Raw genomic sequence first — 14,423 nt, forward strand, 5'->3', positions numbered from 1 at the left:
GCCCCATTCAGACAGCGTGACTAAGGTGCTGAGATCACGAGTGCTGTCGGCCCAAGGGCACTGGAGCTCCCCAACGCTGGGCGCTGGATCATCTACAGCACACTGGACACACTGAAGTATTAGGGGCTCACTGCTGTGTGCACTTGGCGAATCTCTGTCCCACACCTGCTTTATGTTGTATACTGGGCTCTGGGCATACTGCAGAGGCTCAACTGACAGGCACTCCTTGTCCCTGACTTTGTATGAATTGTTTGCAGGGAATAAAGGCAGTCCCTAAGAAATGTCTTATGCAGAGTCTGGTACACAATTTGCCAGAGAAACAGCATTACACTTGGTAGGTAAGGACCCTGTAGAGCTCCCTATGTGAGAGCCTCGCACGCCTCAGTGAGCACATGAACTACCCAGAGATCCTTCGAGAATGTGGAATCTGATTCAGGAGATTGGGGTGGGGCATCGGAGTCCATATTTCTAATAGCTCTTTCTAATGGTGAGGCTGTGCTGCAGGCCCATGGTCCACACTTTGAGTACCTAGGTTCCAAACCAGTGGTTCTCCACGCTGACTGCACATTAGAACCACCTGGGGGAGCTTTACAAAAAAATACCAAGCTGTGGACCCTGCCCCCAAATCCAATTGAATTGGAATCTGGGTCCTCACAAAAACATGTACACAAGTTTTCATAATACTAAAAAGTAGAAAAATCCAAATGCCCATCAACTGATGAATGGATAAAATAAAGTGGAATATCCACACAATGGAATAGTATTCAGCCGTAAAGAGGACGAAGTATGGATCCACTCACACAGCATGGATGGGCCTTGAAAACAGTACGCTAAGTGGAAAGAAGCCAGACATCAAAGGCCACATATTATAGGATTCTATTTGCATGAGATGTCCAGAATGGAGAAATCTAGACAGACTGAGTAGATTAATGGCTGCCGGGGAGGCGGGGTGAGAAGGAGGGGAAACAGGGAATGACTGGATGGGTACTGGCTGATAGAAACGTTCTGGGATTAGATGGTGGCGATGGTCGCACAACTTTGGGAATACACGAAACCCACTGAGGTGTGCACTGTAGCATCTGCCAAAAGAAGCTAATACTTTTGAAAATCAACTTTCTTAGAGTAGTTCTCAAATTCTGACATGCTCTAAAATTACCTGGAAGGCTCATGAAAGTTCCGATTGCTGAGCCCTGTCCCAGGTCTGGAACCGGGGCCAGGTTCCCAGGTGCTGCTGGTCTGGAGACCTCAGTTCGTGGCCCTTGGCCACAGACCATTCAGATGACCAAGGTCACCCAAATAGGATCCAATCTTTCCTTTTCTAAAGACTACAAACTTCCAGGCCAAATGAAGCTTTTTGTCTACTTGTTAAATGTTACACATTGAACAAGAAGTATTCCTTTTTGATGAGGTTAGTAGTGAAAAATAGTTTCAAATAGCTATGTACTGATGAATGAGAGGTTTGGATTCTCATCTCATATCTCTGAAATTAAGTTTGACGGAAGCTTCCAGAGAAAAGAAAATCTGCTTTCATAACATCCAAGCTTGGGTCCTTGGGATCAGTGATCTCTAGAGATAATCATGGATTACTGTGCATTCGACATAATCCACTGAGCCTTAGAAATAGCTTCAGGTTCAGATACTCATTTTTTAATATAATAGCCACCAAAAAATAATAATAATGCATCTCCTTTTAGTATCACTCCTGTATGAAAAGATTAAGCAACAAAAGCATAAGAGGATCTGGGGCATACATTCTGGTGCCATCATTAACAATACTGCTTCTCTATCTAACATGAATTTAAAGATGGTGCTTACTTAAAAACAAAACAAAACAAAAATACTTTGATTACATTCAATTGTATCCAACATTTATAAAAGCCCTAGAGATCTAAAGAATTTTAAGAGGACTGTGTGAATGGAGAGATAAATGAAGGATAAAAAGTGATCTCAAATATCCTTTTTTATGAGTATTTGTTGTTTCACTCTTTCCCATCTGCCTTTTCCCCAATGTTTCTTTACCTCTAAGCAAGGTCATGAACGTGATCTTAAGTTCTCATGTAGCAAATTCTTCTTAAACTTTATAGTAACCTTACAACAAAATAACAAGTTATCAAAAGAAAAATGAAACTTTTTAGAATGCAACTTTTTAAAAATTTGCATTCAATTAGCCAGCATATAGTACATCATTAGTTTTTGATGTAGCGTTCAATGATTCATTAGTTGCGTATAACACCCAGTGCTCATCACATCACATGCCCTCCTTAATGCCCATCACCCAGTTACCCCATCCCCCCACCCACCTCCCTTTCCACAATCCTCAGTTTATTTCCCAGAGTCAAGAGTCTCTCATGGTTTGTCCCCCTCTCTGATTTTAAGATAGAGTTTAAACCGTAAGTACCGGGGGCATTCCACAGTTTCTAGATTCGTTTTGAATTCCAAGGATTGTTTTGACTAAGAAAGGCCCATTTCTGTCTGTGCAAGGACAGAGCATTGTCTTAATTTCCTTTGGAGACATAAAAATGTTCACAACCTTCCACTATTCATACCTCAGCTATTCAGTCAAATGCAGGGAAATGGTAGCAAATCCAATTAAGAAGAATTGGACTGGAGTTATTAACTAACACTTTGTATTCTTCTACTTTCAAATGGGACTTTTCTCAACAACAAAAGATCCATCCTTAACTTGCATCGTGACACATATTCAATTTTTATCCTCCAGACAAGATTACAAAGAAAACAAATGACGAAAGTGAACCGTTTTGACATCTGACTAAATAATGCCCGGCATCAGTATTTGATTTAATCTTTCTCATTACATTATCGGCACCCAGAGGGCAGGACAAACATGGTTGGTTTTTTGTTTGGTTGGGTTTTTTGGGGTTTTTTGTTTTTTTTTTTTTTTTGGTAGTTCATGCAGCCCCTGACACATATCACCTGATTCCACTTATATGAAATGTCCAGAATAGGCAAAATAAATGAGCAGCTGACTCATTTATGATGGTACAGGGGTCTTTTTTGGTGATGAGAAAATGTTTTGGAATGGGTACAGGGGTCCTATTTGGTGATGAGAAAATGTTTTGGAATGAGATATCGGTGATGGTTACCCAACAATATGAATGTACTTAACGACCCTGAATTGTACACTTGGAAGTGGTGAAATCAGTTTATGTTACGTGAATTTTACCTTAATATTTTTAAAAAGCAGGTCAGATTGCAAAATGCCCACCACCACTTATAATGGCCATTATTTATGTGTCCCTCGTTTCCACCTGCCCCCATCCCTAAGCACAGACCTCACTAATGGCTGTGTGCAAATTAATAATAGAGAATGGCACCATCTGCTCCCTTACAAGTCACCTCGGTGCCACGGTGGTCAAGCTTTACTGAAGACTCGGGAATAAGGAGAAAGCAAAATATCCAATAACCCAATGCATCACCTTGCATCTCTGTTGCATTCGGACCTATGCTGATTATTTCAAGACATGATTGTGCACAGTGATTTTTGTCACCTAATCAGAGTCTCGTCAAGAACTAAGCATTATCGCCTTCCTGGGACCCTACTCAGCTACACTGGCTGGGGCTGTTCTCAAAAGCAAAACCCCAGGAGGAGGACTGAATATGGCCCCAGCCCAGGAAGATCAGAAGGGAGGAGACGGAGAATTGGAAAATTCCGCGTCAGCCTGAGAAGAGTCTACAAGTGGAGGGAAAACAGCCCCATGGTCGACCATTCAGCAAGAGGAATGTGGGGTGACAAGCAGTTAGTGCTACCCAGCGATCTTTTCCCTTCCAGAACAGCTCAGATCCCAAAGATTGTCCCTAGGGGCTGCACTAGCTATGAATTTGCCTGTACCCTAAAGACAGTTATCTATTTATTTTTAGCACCCCACTGTCAGATGTTTTCAGAGAATACCTCCTCCTTATAACCACCGCTTTTTTTGTGTGCAGTTAATTACACTCCCAATGACAACTGTTTGAAAAATCCCAAGACAATTAAGTGCGAGAGAAACATTCCAAGCCAAAATGCCAAACTGAGTATCTGCTTCGTTGAGACATTCTGTTCTAGACAGGAGGCACATCTAGCCTGGTAGGACTTGGAGGTGCTGGCTGGTTAAAGGTGCAGGTTAAACATACAAACAAACGAAAAATACCTTGTGAGCTCTTCTTTAATCTTCAAGGGTTCATGTGGGTAGAATTTCACTCTAAAGCACATGGTGTATGGTGGATGAGCTGAAACATCATAAAGAAAAGGCATGAGAAAAGCAGCAAAAGACCATGGACTCCAACACACACAGGAAAGTCAGCCATGAAGTTGCAGCCTAGCTTGGGGGTGGGGGCAGGGGAAAAGGTGATTTTTCTGGAGGAAGCAGATCTTACGCCCAAGAAAACAAAGCCACAGTGACAATTAAACTCAAAGAAAATGCTTGACAGGACGCCCAAAGCAAATGCAGGACACGAGCAACCTAGTCAGTTGGCACAACTTTCCACATCACATTCTCGCCAGGTCATAGCTTCAAACAACATTTTTTTCTTCCGATTCTTCCCGCCCACTTGTGACAGATAAATTGCCCACTCAGGTCTGGGCCTAGTGAGATATTTTTCAGACTGTGAGGTGGAAAAATGTCACTGCACATGACTAGTTTTCCCAAAACGATGGTGCCTTTGAACTAAAATCGCAATTTTAAAATGGAGTCAGCCATGTACAGATCCTACTTTGTATATTTTTAGTATTATTTTAGTATTATTTATGAGGCAGTCACTATGAAAACAAACACTTTTATAACTTCCTGATTTGTATGAATCAAGACAGCACTGCGCAGACTGAGGTTCATGATTCTAGAATGTTCTAAGTGCATTAAGTATCTGAAACTCATGGACCAGCTAAGTGGATTCTACAGGACTTGTGAGACCCTTAATTATAAAAACAGTGTTGACTTACAATATTAATCTAATAAATGCACACAGAGCAGGAAGATACATTCAAATTTCAATTAGCATATAAAATGAACACCTTAAAATGAAAGAAATACGGTGGTTAGCGTTATCATTTCTATGGATCTTACATACCCGCTTGTGTTTTGCCTTTGTATCGGTACGGCTACTTGGGATCAACTCCAAGTCTACGTCCAAATGCAAATATGAAACAGGATCCTATTCCTGCCCAAATCCTCTTTCATAATAAGGAGGGGTTAAATCCCCAGCCATCTCATAATGCCTGGGGCTATTCTGTATGTAGACAAATTCTTTATGTGGAAAGAACTATCAGCATTAAATATGAATGCATAATGAGTATAATTTAATATGGAAAACAGTTCTTAAAAATAATTTGAAAGAAAGCATCCAAATCACAGGAAAACACAAGCATCTTTCTGACCATCTCAGCAGAGAAAAACCGATTATACACATACGCCCACACACACAGATGTCAGAACTCTTTCCATTCAATGCCCTACTTCCCCACCAGGAACTAGCAAATTTTTTAACTAAGTTGGATGCTCCTAACCCAAACCTGTGTTCCCTAGATTTAAGGAAACATTTTTTCCTGGAGCACTAGGAGAAAAATAAACACCATCTATACAGCAAAGAACAAAGAAAAAATAGCAGTGATTCTCAAGTCATTTCTCTTTCGTGATATCTAGACTTTCAGTTTTGACTCAAAATATCCACTCTTTACACATTCCCCAGATTTCTTTTAATTTGTTTAGGTCACCACCTTTAAAGGATTAAACCTGATGTTTTTTTTATTATTATTATGAAATCTCTGGATTGTCCTTAGTAGAAAGGTTGAGACACTTTTCAGAAGAGAAGAACAACAGAGCAAAAAATGGAAATAACATAAAAAAGGAATTTTTCTTTTTCTTCTTTATTAGTCTTCAAAATTAATACGTGTTTCAGCACAGCCAATGAAGATGATTGATAATAGTAGACAGATGGAAAGATAGTGGATGGATACAGATGGATAGATCGATGGACAAGTAACAGGTGGATAGACAGACAGATGGATAGACAGATGAAGGGATAAACCATCCCCTTTCACTTTCCTTCACTTTGTCTCTATTCCTGCCCCTCTGTCCCTTGAGTCCCACCCACCTTACCCCAAACTCTCCCACCACCGTCAACAACTTCATCTATATTCTTCCACCCTTTCTGCCAAACTCACACAAATACATGCCAATATGATTACATATGTGAGGGATTTTTTTATTATAATTTATTCTCACAAAATGAGATCACACTACATATGTTTCTCTTGCTTTTCTCACTTTATTCTATATTCTGCTCATCCCTCTGGGACAATAGTCCTAGATCTAACTCATTGTCATTACTAACTGCATTATAATTTATATTATGGATACAGCAGAATGTATTCCACTAATCTCTTTTAATTATCATTCAGATTGTTTCCACATTTCTACAATACAATTTTATTTATATATAGCCTTGTGCACATGTCATTAAATATTTGTATTTTTACTTCTATAATACAAACTTCCAAGATTTGAATTTTGGGGTCAATGGGTATGGGCAAATGTTTTAAAGGGAGCTGAAAAATTAGGGAGGGTGTGGGGGTCCCGTGAGCAGGGCCGCCAGTGCGTGGGGAGCAGGGCCATGGAGGAGCTGTGGGGGTTCCTGAGCAGCCAGGATGACGAGGAGTAGGGCTGACTGCGCAGGTCCTGGCTGCCTCTTCCCTCAGTTTCAACACCAGGCTGAAGTGGTTGGTCATCTGCTTCGTGTGCAGCATTTTACTCTCTATCCTCGGGACTGGATTGCTGGGGCTTCCTGGTGGCATGAAGCTTTCTGCAGTGTTTTATACATTTGGAAATCTTGCTGTGTTAGCCGGTACATACTTTATAATGGGACCCATGAGGCAACCGAAGAAAACGTTTGAAACGATAAGATTACTTGCAACAATTATGATGCTTTCGCATTTCATATTTACCTTGCGTGCTGCTCTTTGGTGGCACAAGAAGGAACTGGGCTTGTTATTCTGCAAACTGCAGTTCTCGTCCATGACCTGGTACAGCCTGTCATACGTCCCGTATGCAAGGGACGTGGTAATTAAATGCGGTTCTTCTCTCTTACATTGAAAACCAAAAACTCTTTGAAAAGAGCATTGTAAAGTCTATGTTCTGTTTTTGGCGAAGTATGCTTTTCCTGATGGAATAATCACTCCCCAAACAACTGTCGCAACAGGTTAAGACAATTTTGTGTACTGGTGGGAATGTCATGCTTAATTAAACTGGTAAAGACTTAAAAAAAAAAAAAAATGAAAACCAAAGGGAGCTGAAAAACAAAAAGCCCCACTGAAGGCAAATTGGGGAAAGAAGGATCACAGATGATGATCCCAAACTAGAGATGTCATTTGCTCTTCCTCCTGGTCAGCCTATCTGCTTACTCTGCCCTAGGCTGGCTTCAATAGGTATCTGAGCTCCTTGGCTATAAGTCAGGACTCCCATTCTGCCTAAGGAATCAGGCGCTGAGACAGGCAGCTCCCCGGGCAGCCATCTTTGAACACGCCTTACCCGCCTTCTACCCACACATCCTCATTCTAAGCCCAGAGGCTCCAGAATGGTCTCATGCTTCTCCCATATGCAAAGCCCTTCCATCACTTGAAGGAAGCTCTTAAGCAGTGCTTACAGTCCTTCTGAGTCTTCTCTATAATAAACATCCTCCATCCTGTCGACTGCTCCTCATCCAAACCCCGTTTTGAGTGCCTTCATTCTGGGTATATTCTGGTCTCTGTTTCCTCAAGCCCAGGGCCCCAGGGGTTGCCACATCCATTCGGGTGAGGAGATCGTCACCAGCCTCAGTTTGGACATAACTGTTGCTCCCCCTCAAGAGCCTCATCTCAATGTTAATTCACTCTGAGTTTATAATAGACCAACGCTCTTAATCCTTTTCATATATGATGTTGCTAAGTTACACAGAAAGTTACATCTGACATCTCTTTCCATTTTTCTAGGATGTAATCATGGGAGAAATTAATACAAGGTGTTAGGGGTACACTCACCACTAGACCCATTATCAGAGAAGAGAGGAGAGCAGGCAGCAGAAAAAAACTTAGAGACACTTCAAGTCTGAAATTTTCTATCCCATTTTCTTTTACCATCATATATACCCCTACTATGTCTGTCTCTCATACTGACCCAGCATCATTGACCCCATGTCACCAATAAAAGAGTTTCCCTGTAAGTTAAAAGGAGCATGTGATTTTGAGATAGTGAACCATGTGCAGCACCAGGGACCCATGCTGACAAGAAGCTCAACCTCATTGCCCAAGCCTGAAGAGGCCAATGTGGCAGTAGGCTCCTCCTTGAGAAACTCTCTTAAGGTTCTGGATGCAAAATTATATGACAAAGTAAATAGTAAAGTTAAGGCATGCTTCTTGACAGGGTTGGAACAGTCTGAAAAGATAAATAATTCCCCCCCAAAAAATGTTGATCTAGTTATGGATGACAAGATTTATGAGAGTATGGAGCCATATATCTCATTCAATGTTTTATCCCCAGAGCTAATTATTGATGAAAGATGGATTCTGTCTAGCTGAATGAACGATTAACCCCAAGCTTTGAGGCAGATGTCAAAGAGAAAGGCCGTGCCCCGCCATCACATTCATCCCATCAAAACACTGGTCTAGAAGGTCCATAGTCTGAATGATTACGGCAATTCCTATGATTTAGATTTTTGAAAACCTCTGGTCCTATATCTTCAATTTCTGCCCTTCAACACCTAAAACAAATTCAGGGACTCTGGAGTTGGTTAGAATTGCTATTTCTAGAGGGAGTATTAATTAATTCAATCAACAAATACTTATTGCGTACCTAGGAGATATTAGCTGTAAGTTTAGATGTACAAATAATAGTAGCCATAAAAAGATAAAAATTATGTCTTCATGGAAGACACATTCTAGTGGAATAAACAGGTATAAAATCAAAATTAATAAATGAAATATATAGGACATTAGAAGGTCATAAATGCTCAGTCAAGAATAGAGCAGAAAGGGGGGCGTCTGGGTGTCTCAGTCATTTAAACATCTGCCTTCGGCTCAGGTCATGGTCCCAGGGTCCTGGGATCGAGTCCCACATCGGGCTCTCTGCTCAGCAGGAAGCCTGCTTCTCCCTCTCCCACTCCCCTTGCTCATGTTCCCTCTCTCATGGTCTCTGTCAAATAAATAAAATCTTAAAAAAAAAAAAATAAAGCAGAAAGGATTTAAGGGGTGAAAATAAACCCACCCCCACCTCTCTTCCCTTTTCTCCTCCCCACTATAACCAAATTCATTCAGGTAAGGTGCAATTCTCTTTACTGCCTTCTAGAAAACCAAACGAGGGAAAATTTTAATTTAAAATTTTAAGTCATTAAACAAGAGAAGAGGGGAAAAAGTCACCCCCAAATATGTTAGCACTGGTTTGGGATCAAAAGCCCAGCTCTGGAGCACTGGCATGTACCCATACCAACTGGGTGACTGCTGAAAAAGTGAAACAGGTAACCAAAGGGTTAATGGGACTCATAAGTGCAACTGTAACTTTTTACCCAAATCTGCTTGTTCTCCTAACACAGCCTGCAGCCATGTTTCCATAGATGACATTCCTAGACACCATGATAACAAAACATTGATTTAGTTGTTTTGCAGAGACTCAAGGCTTCACTAAGAAACTGGCCAGAACTGGTCAGGACCACTGGCCATCTCTTCGAGCACATGCGTGAGTCCATTGGATGAACTTTTGACACAGAACGGCCTAAAACTCAACCCTCAGATCATACTAAGGATGCCAATGACAATGCAGAGCCACACAGGTGCAGAAGACAAGTACAACCCTCCCCTACTTATTATCTGATTCTGAAGTCATGTAGCTCCTCTCCCCTATACCCAGATCCTTTTTTTCTTTGCCTTTAAGTATCCCTGAGTTCCCCCACTTTGGGGGGCAGATTTGCAGCTTGCCCTCCTGTCTCCTTGCTTGGCTGCCTCTTGAATCAACCCTCCTTGCTGCATATTTGATGTCTCAGTGATTGGCTTTGCTGTGCATTGGGCAAGCGAACTTGGATTTATATACAAAAGGCGCCTTCCCAGGGTCAGCCTGGCAGCTGGCTGGGACATGTGGGAAATCCCCTTGTGGGGATGAGCCCATCCACTTCTCCAAGAGACCAGGACTCTCTGCCATTCCAACTTCAGGTCTTCTTATTCTTAAGCTACAGGGGAAAAGAGATGAAGTAAAGGAGTTTACTCTTGTCTGTGCCCACCATCTGGTGCACACTCAGTAGCTGGAAACACCTGATGAAGGAGCTACCTGTGGAAAAGGAAACACCAGGCGTGGAGCCCACACCCTGCACCGGGACCCTAGACCACAGTGTCATCGGGAACAGCCACTGTGTGTCTTTACTAGACCGAGGAGCATGGTCACCCCATGGCGGAAGACACTACCCCATTTCTACTGTGGTGTTAAGGCTTTGGCATCAATGACAGGGGCCCATGGGGTGGTGGCAACCCCAAATCCCCAGGGAATGAGTCCCCAGATTTGGAGGGGCACTTCCAACAGTGACCTCAAACAAGCCACCTAAATTCTGTTTCCTGCTCTGGAAGAGGGGCCAACACCAGGGGCTGCATCTACCTTCCACAGGTATTTGGACAGGCTCTTGGCAAGTGCACATGGCACATGGCCTAAATCCGAGTTTTTGTCTTGTTGGGATGTTTATCCTACTCCTGCTGAAATAAGAGAAGATGGAGAAGACTGAATTGAACTCAGCTGAAAAACATTTACTCAGCCATGTAAGTGCTAAGAACAAGAATACCACTAAGGAGCAGAGGAGGGCAAAAAAGGCAAAAATCCACTTTAAAAATGCCTAGAGCTTGTCACTGTGCTGAGAACAGCAAGGCCCCTCTTGCAGACGTCCATTACCTGCCACATGAGGGCTGGGGAGGCCAAGCCTCTCCACAGAGCAGCTCAGTGGCCCCTTTTTGCATCAGCGGATCCTGGGGTATTATCATTTTGGTAGTTGGTTGGCACTGAGAATACGGGGAGAGGGACAGCCGTTTACAAAGCAGAGACAGATTTTCTCATCTCCACTTTGAGATCTTGCCCAGAAATGGGGTTGGGGACATGCAATGATTCGCTGAGCAGGGTCCTGGGTGAAAACAAAGAAGAGGACTTTCTATTTTTAACCAACGACCATCCTCAAATCTTTGTAAACAAACAAATAGAGGGGATTTTTTGCAGGGGAGGGAGAGATTGAGAGAGAAAGATCACTTAGCAGCCTTTCATAAAAGGCAGGAGTCTTCCTCTAATCATTGTATAGAGCTATAGGAAAACAAAAAACATAACTTTAGCAATATACATGTAAACACCTGATCTTTATCATATACACTCCGGCTGACAACTACAAAAAATCCCCCCAAACTCCTTTATTTTTTTTTTTTTAAGATTTTAGGGCACCTGGGTGGTTCAGTTGGTTAAATGTCTGCCTTCGGCTCAGGTCATGATCCCAGGGTCCTGGGATTAAGCCTCGCATCAGGCTCCCTGCTCAGTGGGGAGCCCGCTTCTCCCTCTCCCTCTGCAGCTCCCCCTCCTTGTGCTCTGTCAAATAAATAAGATCTTTTAAAAAATATCTTATTTATTTGACAGAGAGAGAGAGAGCACGTATGTGAGCAGGGTTGGAGGGGCAGAGAGAATATCTGAAGCTGTGAGCGCAGAGCCCAACGTGGAGCCATGGGGCTTGATCCCATAACCAGAGATCGTGACCTGAGCCTTAACCAAGACAGAAGTTTAACCAACTCAGCCACCCAGGCGCCCCTCCCTAAATTCCTTTAAACTGCAGGTGAAGCTTAGAGCTGATGCCTCCAGCAGATGTGAGGGCAAGGTCTATACCTGGACTACGGCTCTCCTGTGCCTCCCTCCTCTAGGAGTCCATTGGGGGAACAATGTTCCATTGTCAGATTTTAAGACTCTGGAGAAACACAGCAAAGGGTTTGTTGATGCCAGCAAGACCTCTAGAACCCGGCAAATATGAGGTTTGTTTTCCAAAGGGCCCCAAGCAGTCATTGGGGCTCCTGGCCCTTATAGCACGACTGATACCTTTTTTTATTCCTAATCAAATGAACAGTGTCCCTCCTATGTCTTTCAGGGAGGGGGCGGGGGCTTCACAGTGAGAACCGAGGGGCACACCCCACTCCATTGTGCATGCAACATGCAGGACACATGCGTCATGCAGGACACATGCAACATGTGGGACACCGATGATTTTCATCGGTGCTGCTTTTTCCAGGACGAAAGCGCTCGGGAGCACAAACTGCACATGCGCAAAATGACACTTGAGTACCAAAAGGGCAGCTCATTACTCACTCATTCAACAAACTGTAACTCTTGGGATATGTTTTAACGAGCCAGCCGGAGAACTGCTCTCTTAAGGACTGCTCTATTCTCGTTGGAAACGATTATGATCATTCAGCAACAACTGTTACTATCATCATCATTGGGAGTGCTAATCGCTCCGTCACTCTTCTACTGAAAGGACAACCAGCAGCCTCCAAGAGGCTACTGGCACCGTGTTGTCTCTACTTCCAAAGCAGAGAGGGTGGGGTTTTTTTTTTCATTGTATTTAATTCATCTTCCTCCTGTTATAGTTCTCTTGGGTTGGAAGCATACACATAGGCTCACCCACACACGCATGCACTGAGAACTTCATAGGGGATCCTGGATCGCGCAGTATCTGCCTCACAAACACGTTCTTGGAATCCTCTGGCTGTCTGTGCTGTTCAGGAGAAGCTCTAATAAGGACTTTGAGGTGCGACACTTCTAACCTCAAGTTCAGCGTTTGGACAAATTGCTATGGCCAAACTGAAAACTCTCAGCTTCCATTTCCTCCTCTGTAAAATGGGGATAATAATGGAACCAATTGCCTAGAGTAGAGATCAGCAAACTATCTCCGTAAGGGACCAGAGAGTAAATACTTTCGACTATGCAGACCTCAAGGTCTCTGTCTCAACTACTACACTTAGCTGGTATAGTGCAAAAGCAACCACAGACAAGACATAGACCAATGGGCATGGCTGTGTTCCAATAGGACACGCAAATCTTATTTCATATCATCTGCACACCTCACAAAGTCTTGTCTTTTGCTTTTTTTCTTCCTATCCATTTAAAGTAGGACACCTACTTCTAGCCTATAGGCCATACAAAAACAGATAGATGGCTGGCTGCCTTTGGCCCAGGGGATCTATAGATCTACAGATCCTATAGAGCCAATGATGAAGACGAAATGAGTTAATGACATAAAGCACCCAGCAGGCTGCCTGAGACCTAAGTACTCAACCCATAGGAGTTGCTCCTACTCTAGAAGGCAAAAAAGAAACTGATGGGGATGAGGGAGAGCTCTTCGACTTGACCTAGCCCTATATTAGCAGACCTCAGAGATATTGTGGATTCGGTTCTAGACCACCACAATAAAGCATATATCTCAATAAAGCAAGTCAAATGAATTTTTTGGTTTCCCACTTTGCTCCCTGAGCGTAGGGTACAATGACCTGAGAATTTTAGCCAAAAGAAAAGAAAAGAAAAGAAAAGAAAGTCAGCAAAAGTACATGAAACTGAGGACAGGAGATCCAGGTGCCTGCTTGCTGCAGATGTTGTATAACTAACTACACCCTCAGGAGTCATGTTGGTAGGTGTGACTCAACTAGTAATAACGATAATTATAACAGCCAAATTCAATTGCTTATGTAACTTCATCCTAAGACTTTATACTATAAAATTGCATCCAAAAATGAGGCATAAAAAGGTTTTCCAAACAAAGGGAAACATGAGTAAACTACCCACTTGACCCATGTTTGAATCACCTCCAGTGCTCATACACCAAGCATGGAATCTCTTGGTCCATTGCGGTTATCATTCAGACATTTAGACTACCAACACAACCTATAGTTTTGAATCATGTGGTCCTTCATGAAACAACATGGGTGCTCCTGAAGGGAACCCCTGGAAGTGCACCCCAACTACATATGGGAGATGCTCTCTTCCTTCTGTTTTCTTCAATATCCCATCACACTCCTTCCAACCAGGAAGAGTGCTGGGTCCTCCCTGAAGCCCAAGAACCCACCCTAGTACCCAATCAAAATGACATCAGTGTTGCCACCAACCATAACATAAGGAAAAGGGTAAAAAGTATAAATCTGGGGCTTATCAGTGCATGCCATTTAGAATTGCACCCCATAAAGTTCAGGGCTTTTTGGTCATTACCTATTGTTACCATTATTTTTTTCCACATTGGAAAAACAAAAAGAATGCAACACAGAAATCATTTATAGACCTGAACTGCATGGACTTTCTGATACAAGGTTTAAACATGGAAATTTTCGATGAAACAGTTGTACCTGGAAGAAAGAGAGATGCCTTGCCAAACCTACTGAGTTATCGCTAGAGTAACAGAAGGTGGTT

At 42.7% G+C, this 14,423-nt stretch overlaps 1 protein-coding gene and 1 pseudogene across 3 annotated transcripts in view; one reads left to right on the plus strand and one right to left on the minus strand.

Moving 5' to 3' along the window:
• Positions 1-14,423, minus strand: part of FRMD3 (FERM domain containing 3) — a 301,850-nt gene that overhangs the window by 106,927 nt on the left and 180,500 nt on the right. For all 3 annotated transcript variants that reach the window (XM_045882301.2, XM_045882299.2, XM_054509194.2), the window contains exon 4: positions 4,149-4,227. In XM_045882301.2, coding sequence (XP_045738257.1) covers positions 4,149-4,227 — 79 coding nt within the window. The remainder of the gene's footprint in view (positions 1-4,148; positions 4,228-14,423) is intronic.
• LOC123850200 (vesicle transport protein SFT2A-like) lies at positions 6,607-7,085 on the plus strand (annotated as a pseudogene).

Source organism: Mirounga angustirostris, unplaced genomic scaffold (assembly GCF_029215605.1).
Source record: "Mirounga angustirostris isolate CCGP_5_RB_7025 unplaced genomic scaffold, mMirAng1.0.hap1 SCAF_15, whole genome shotgun sequence".
Taxonomy (NCBI): Eukaryota; Metazoa; Chordata; class Mammalia; order Carnivora; family Phocidae; genus Mirounga; species Mirounga angustirostris.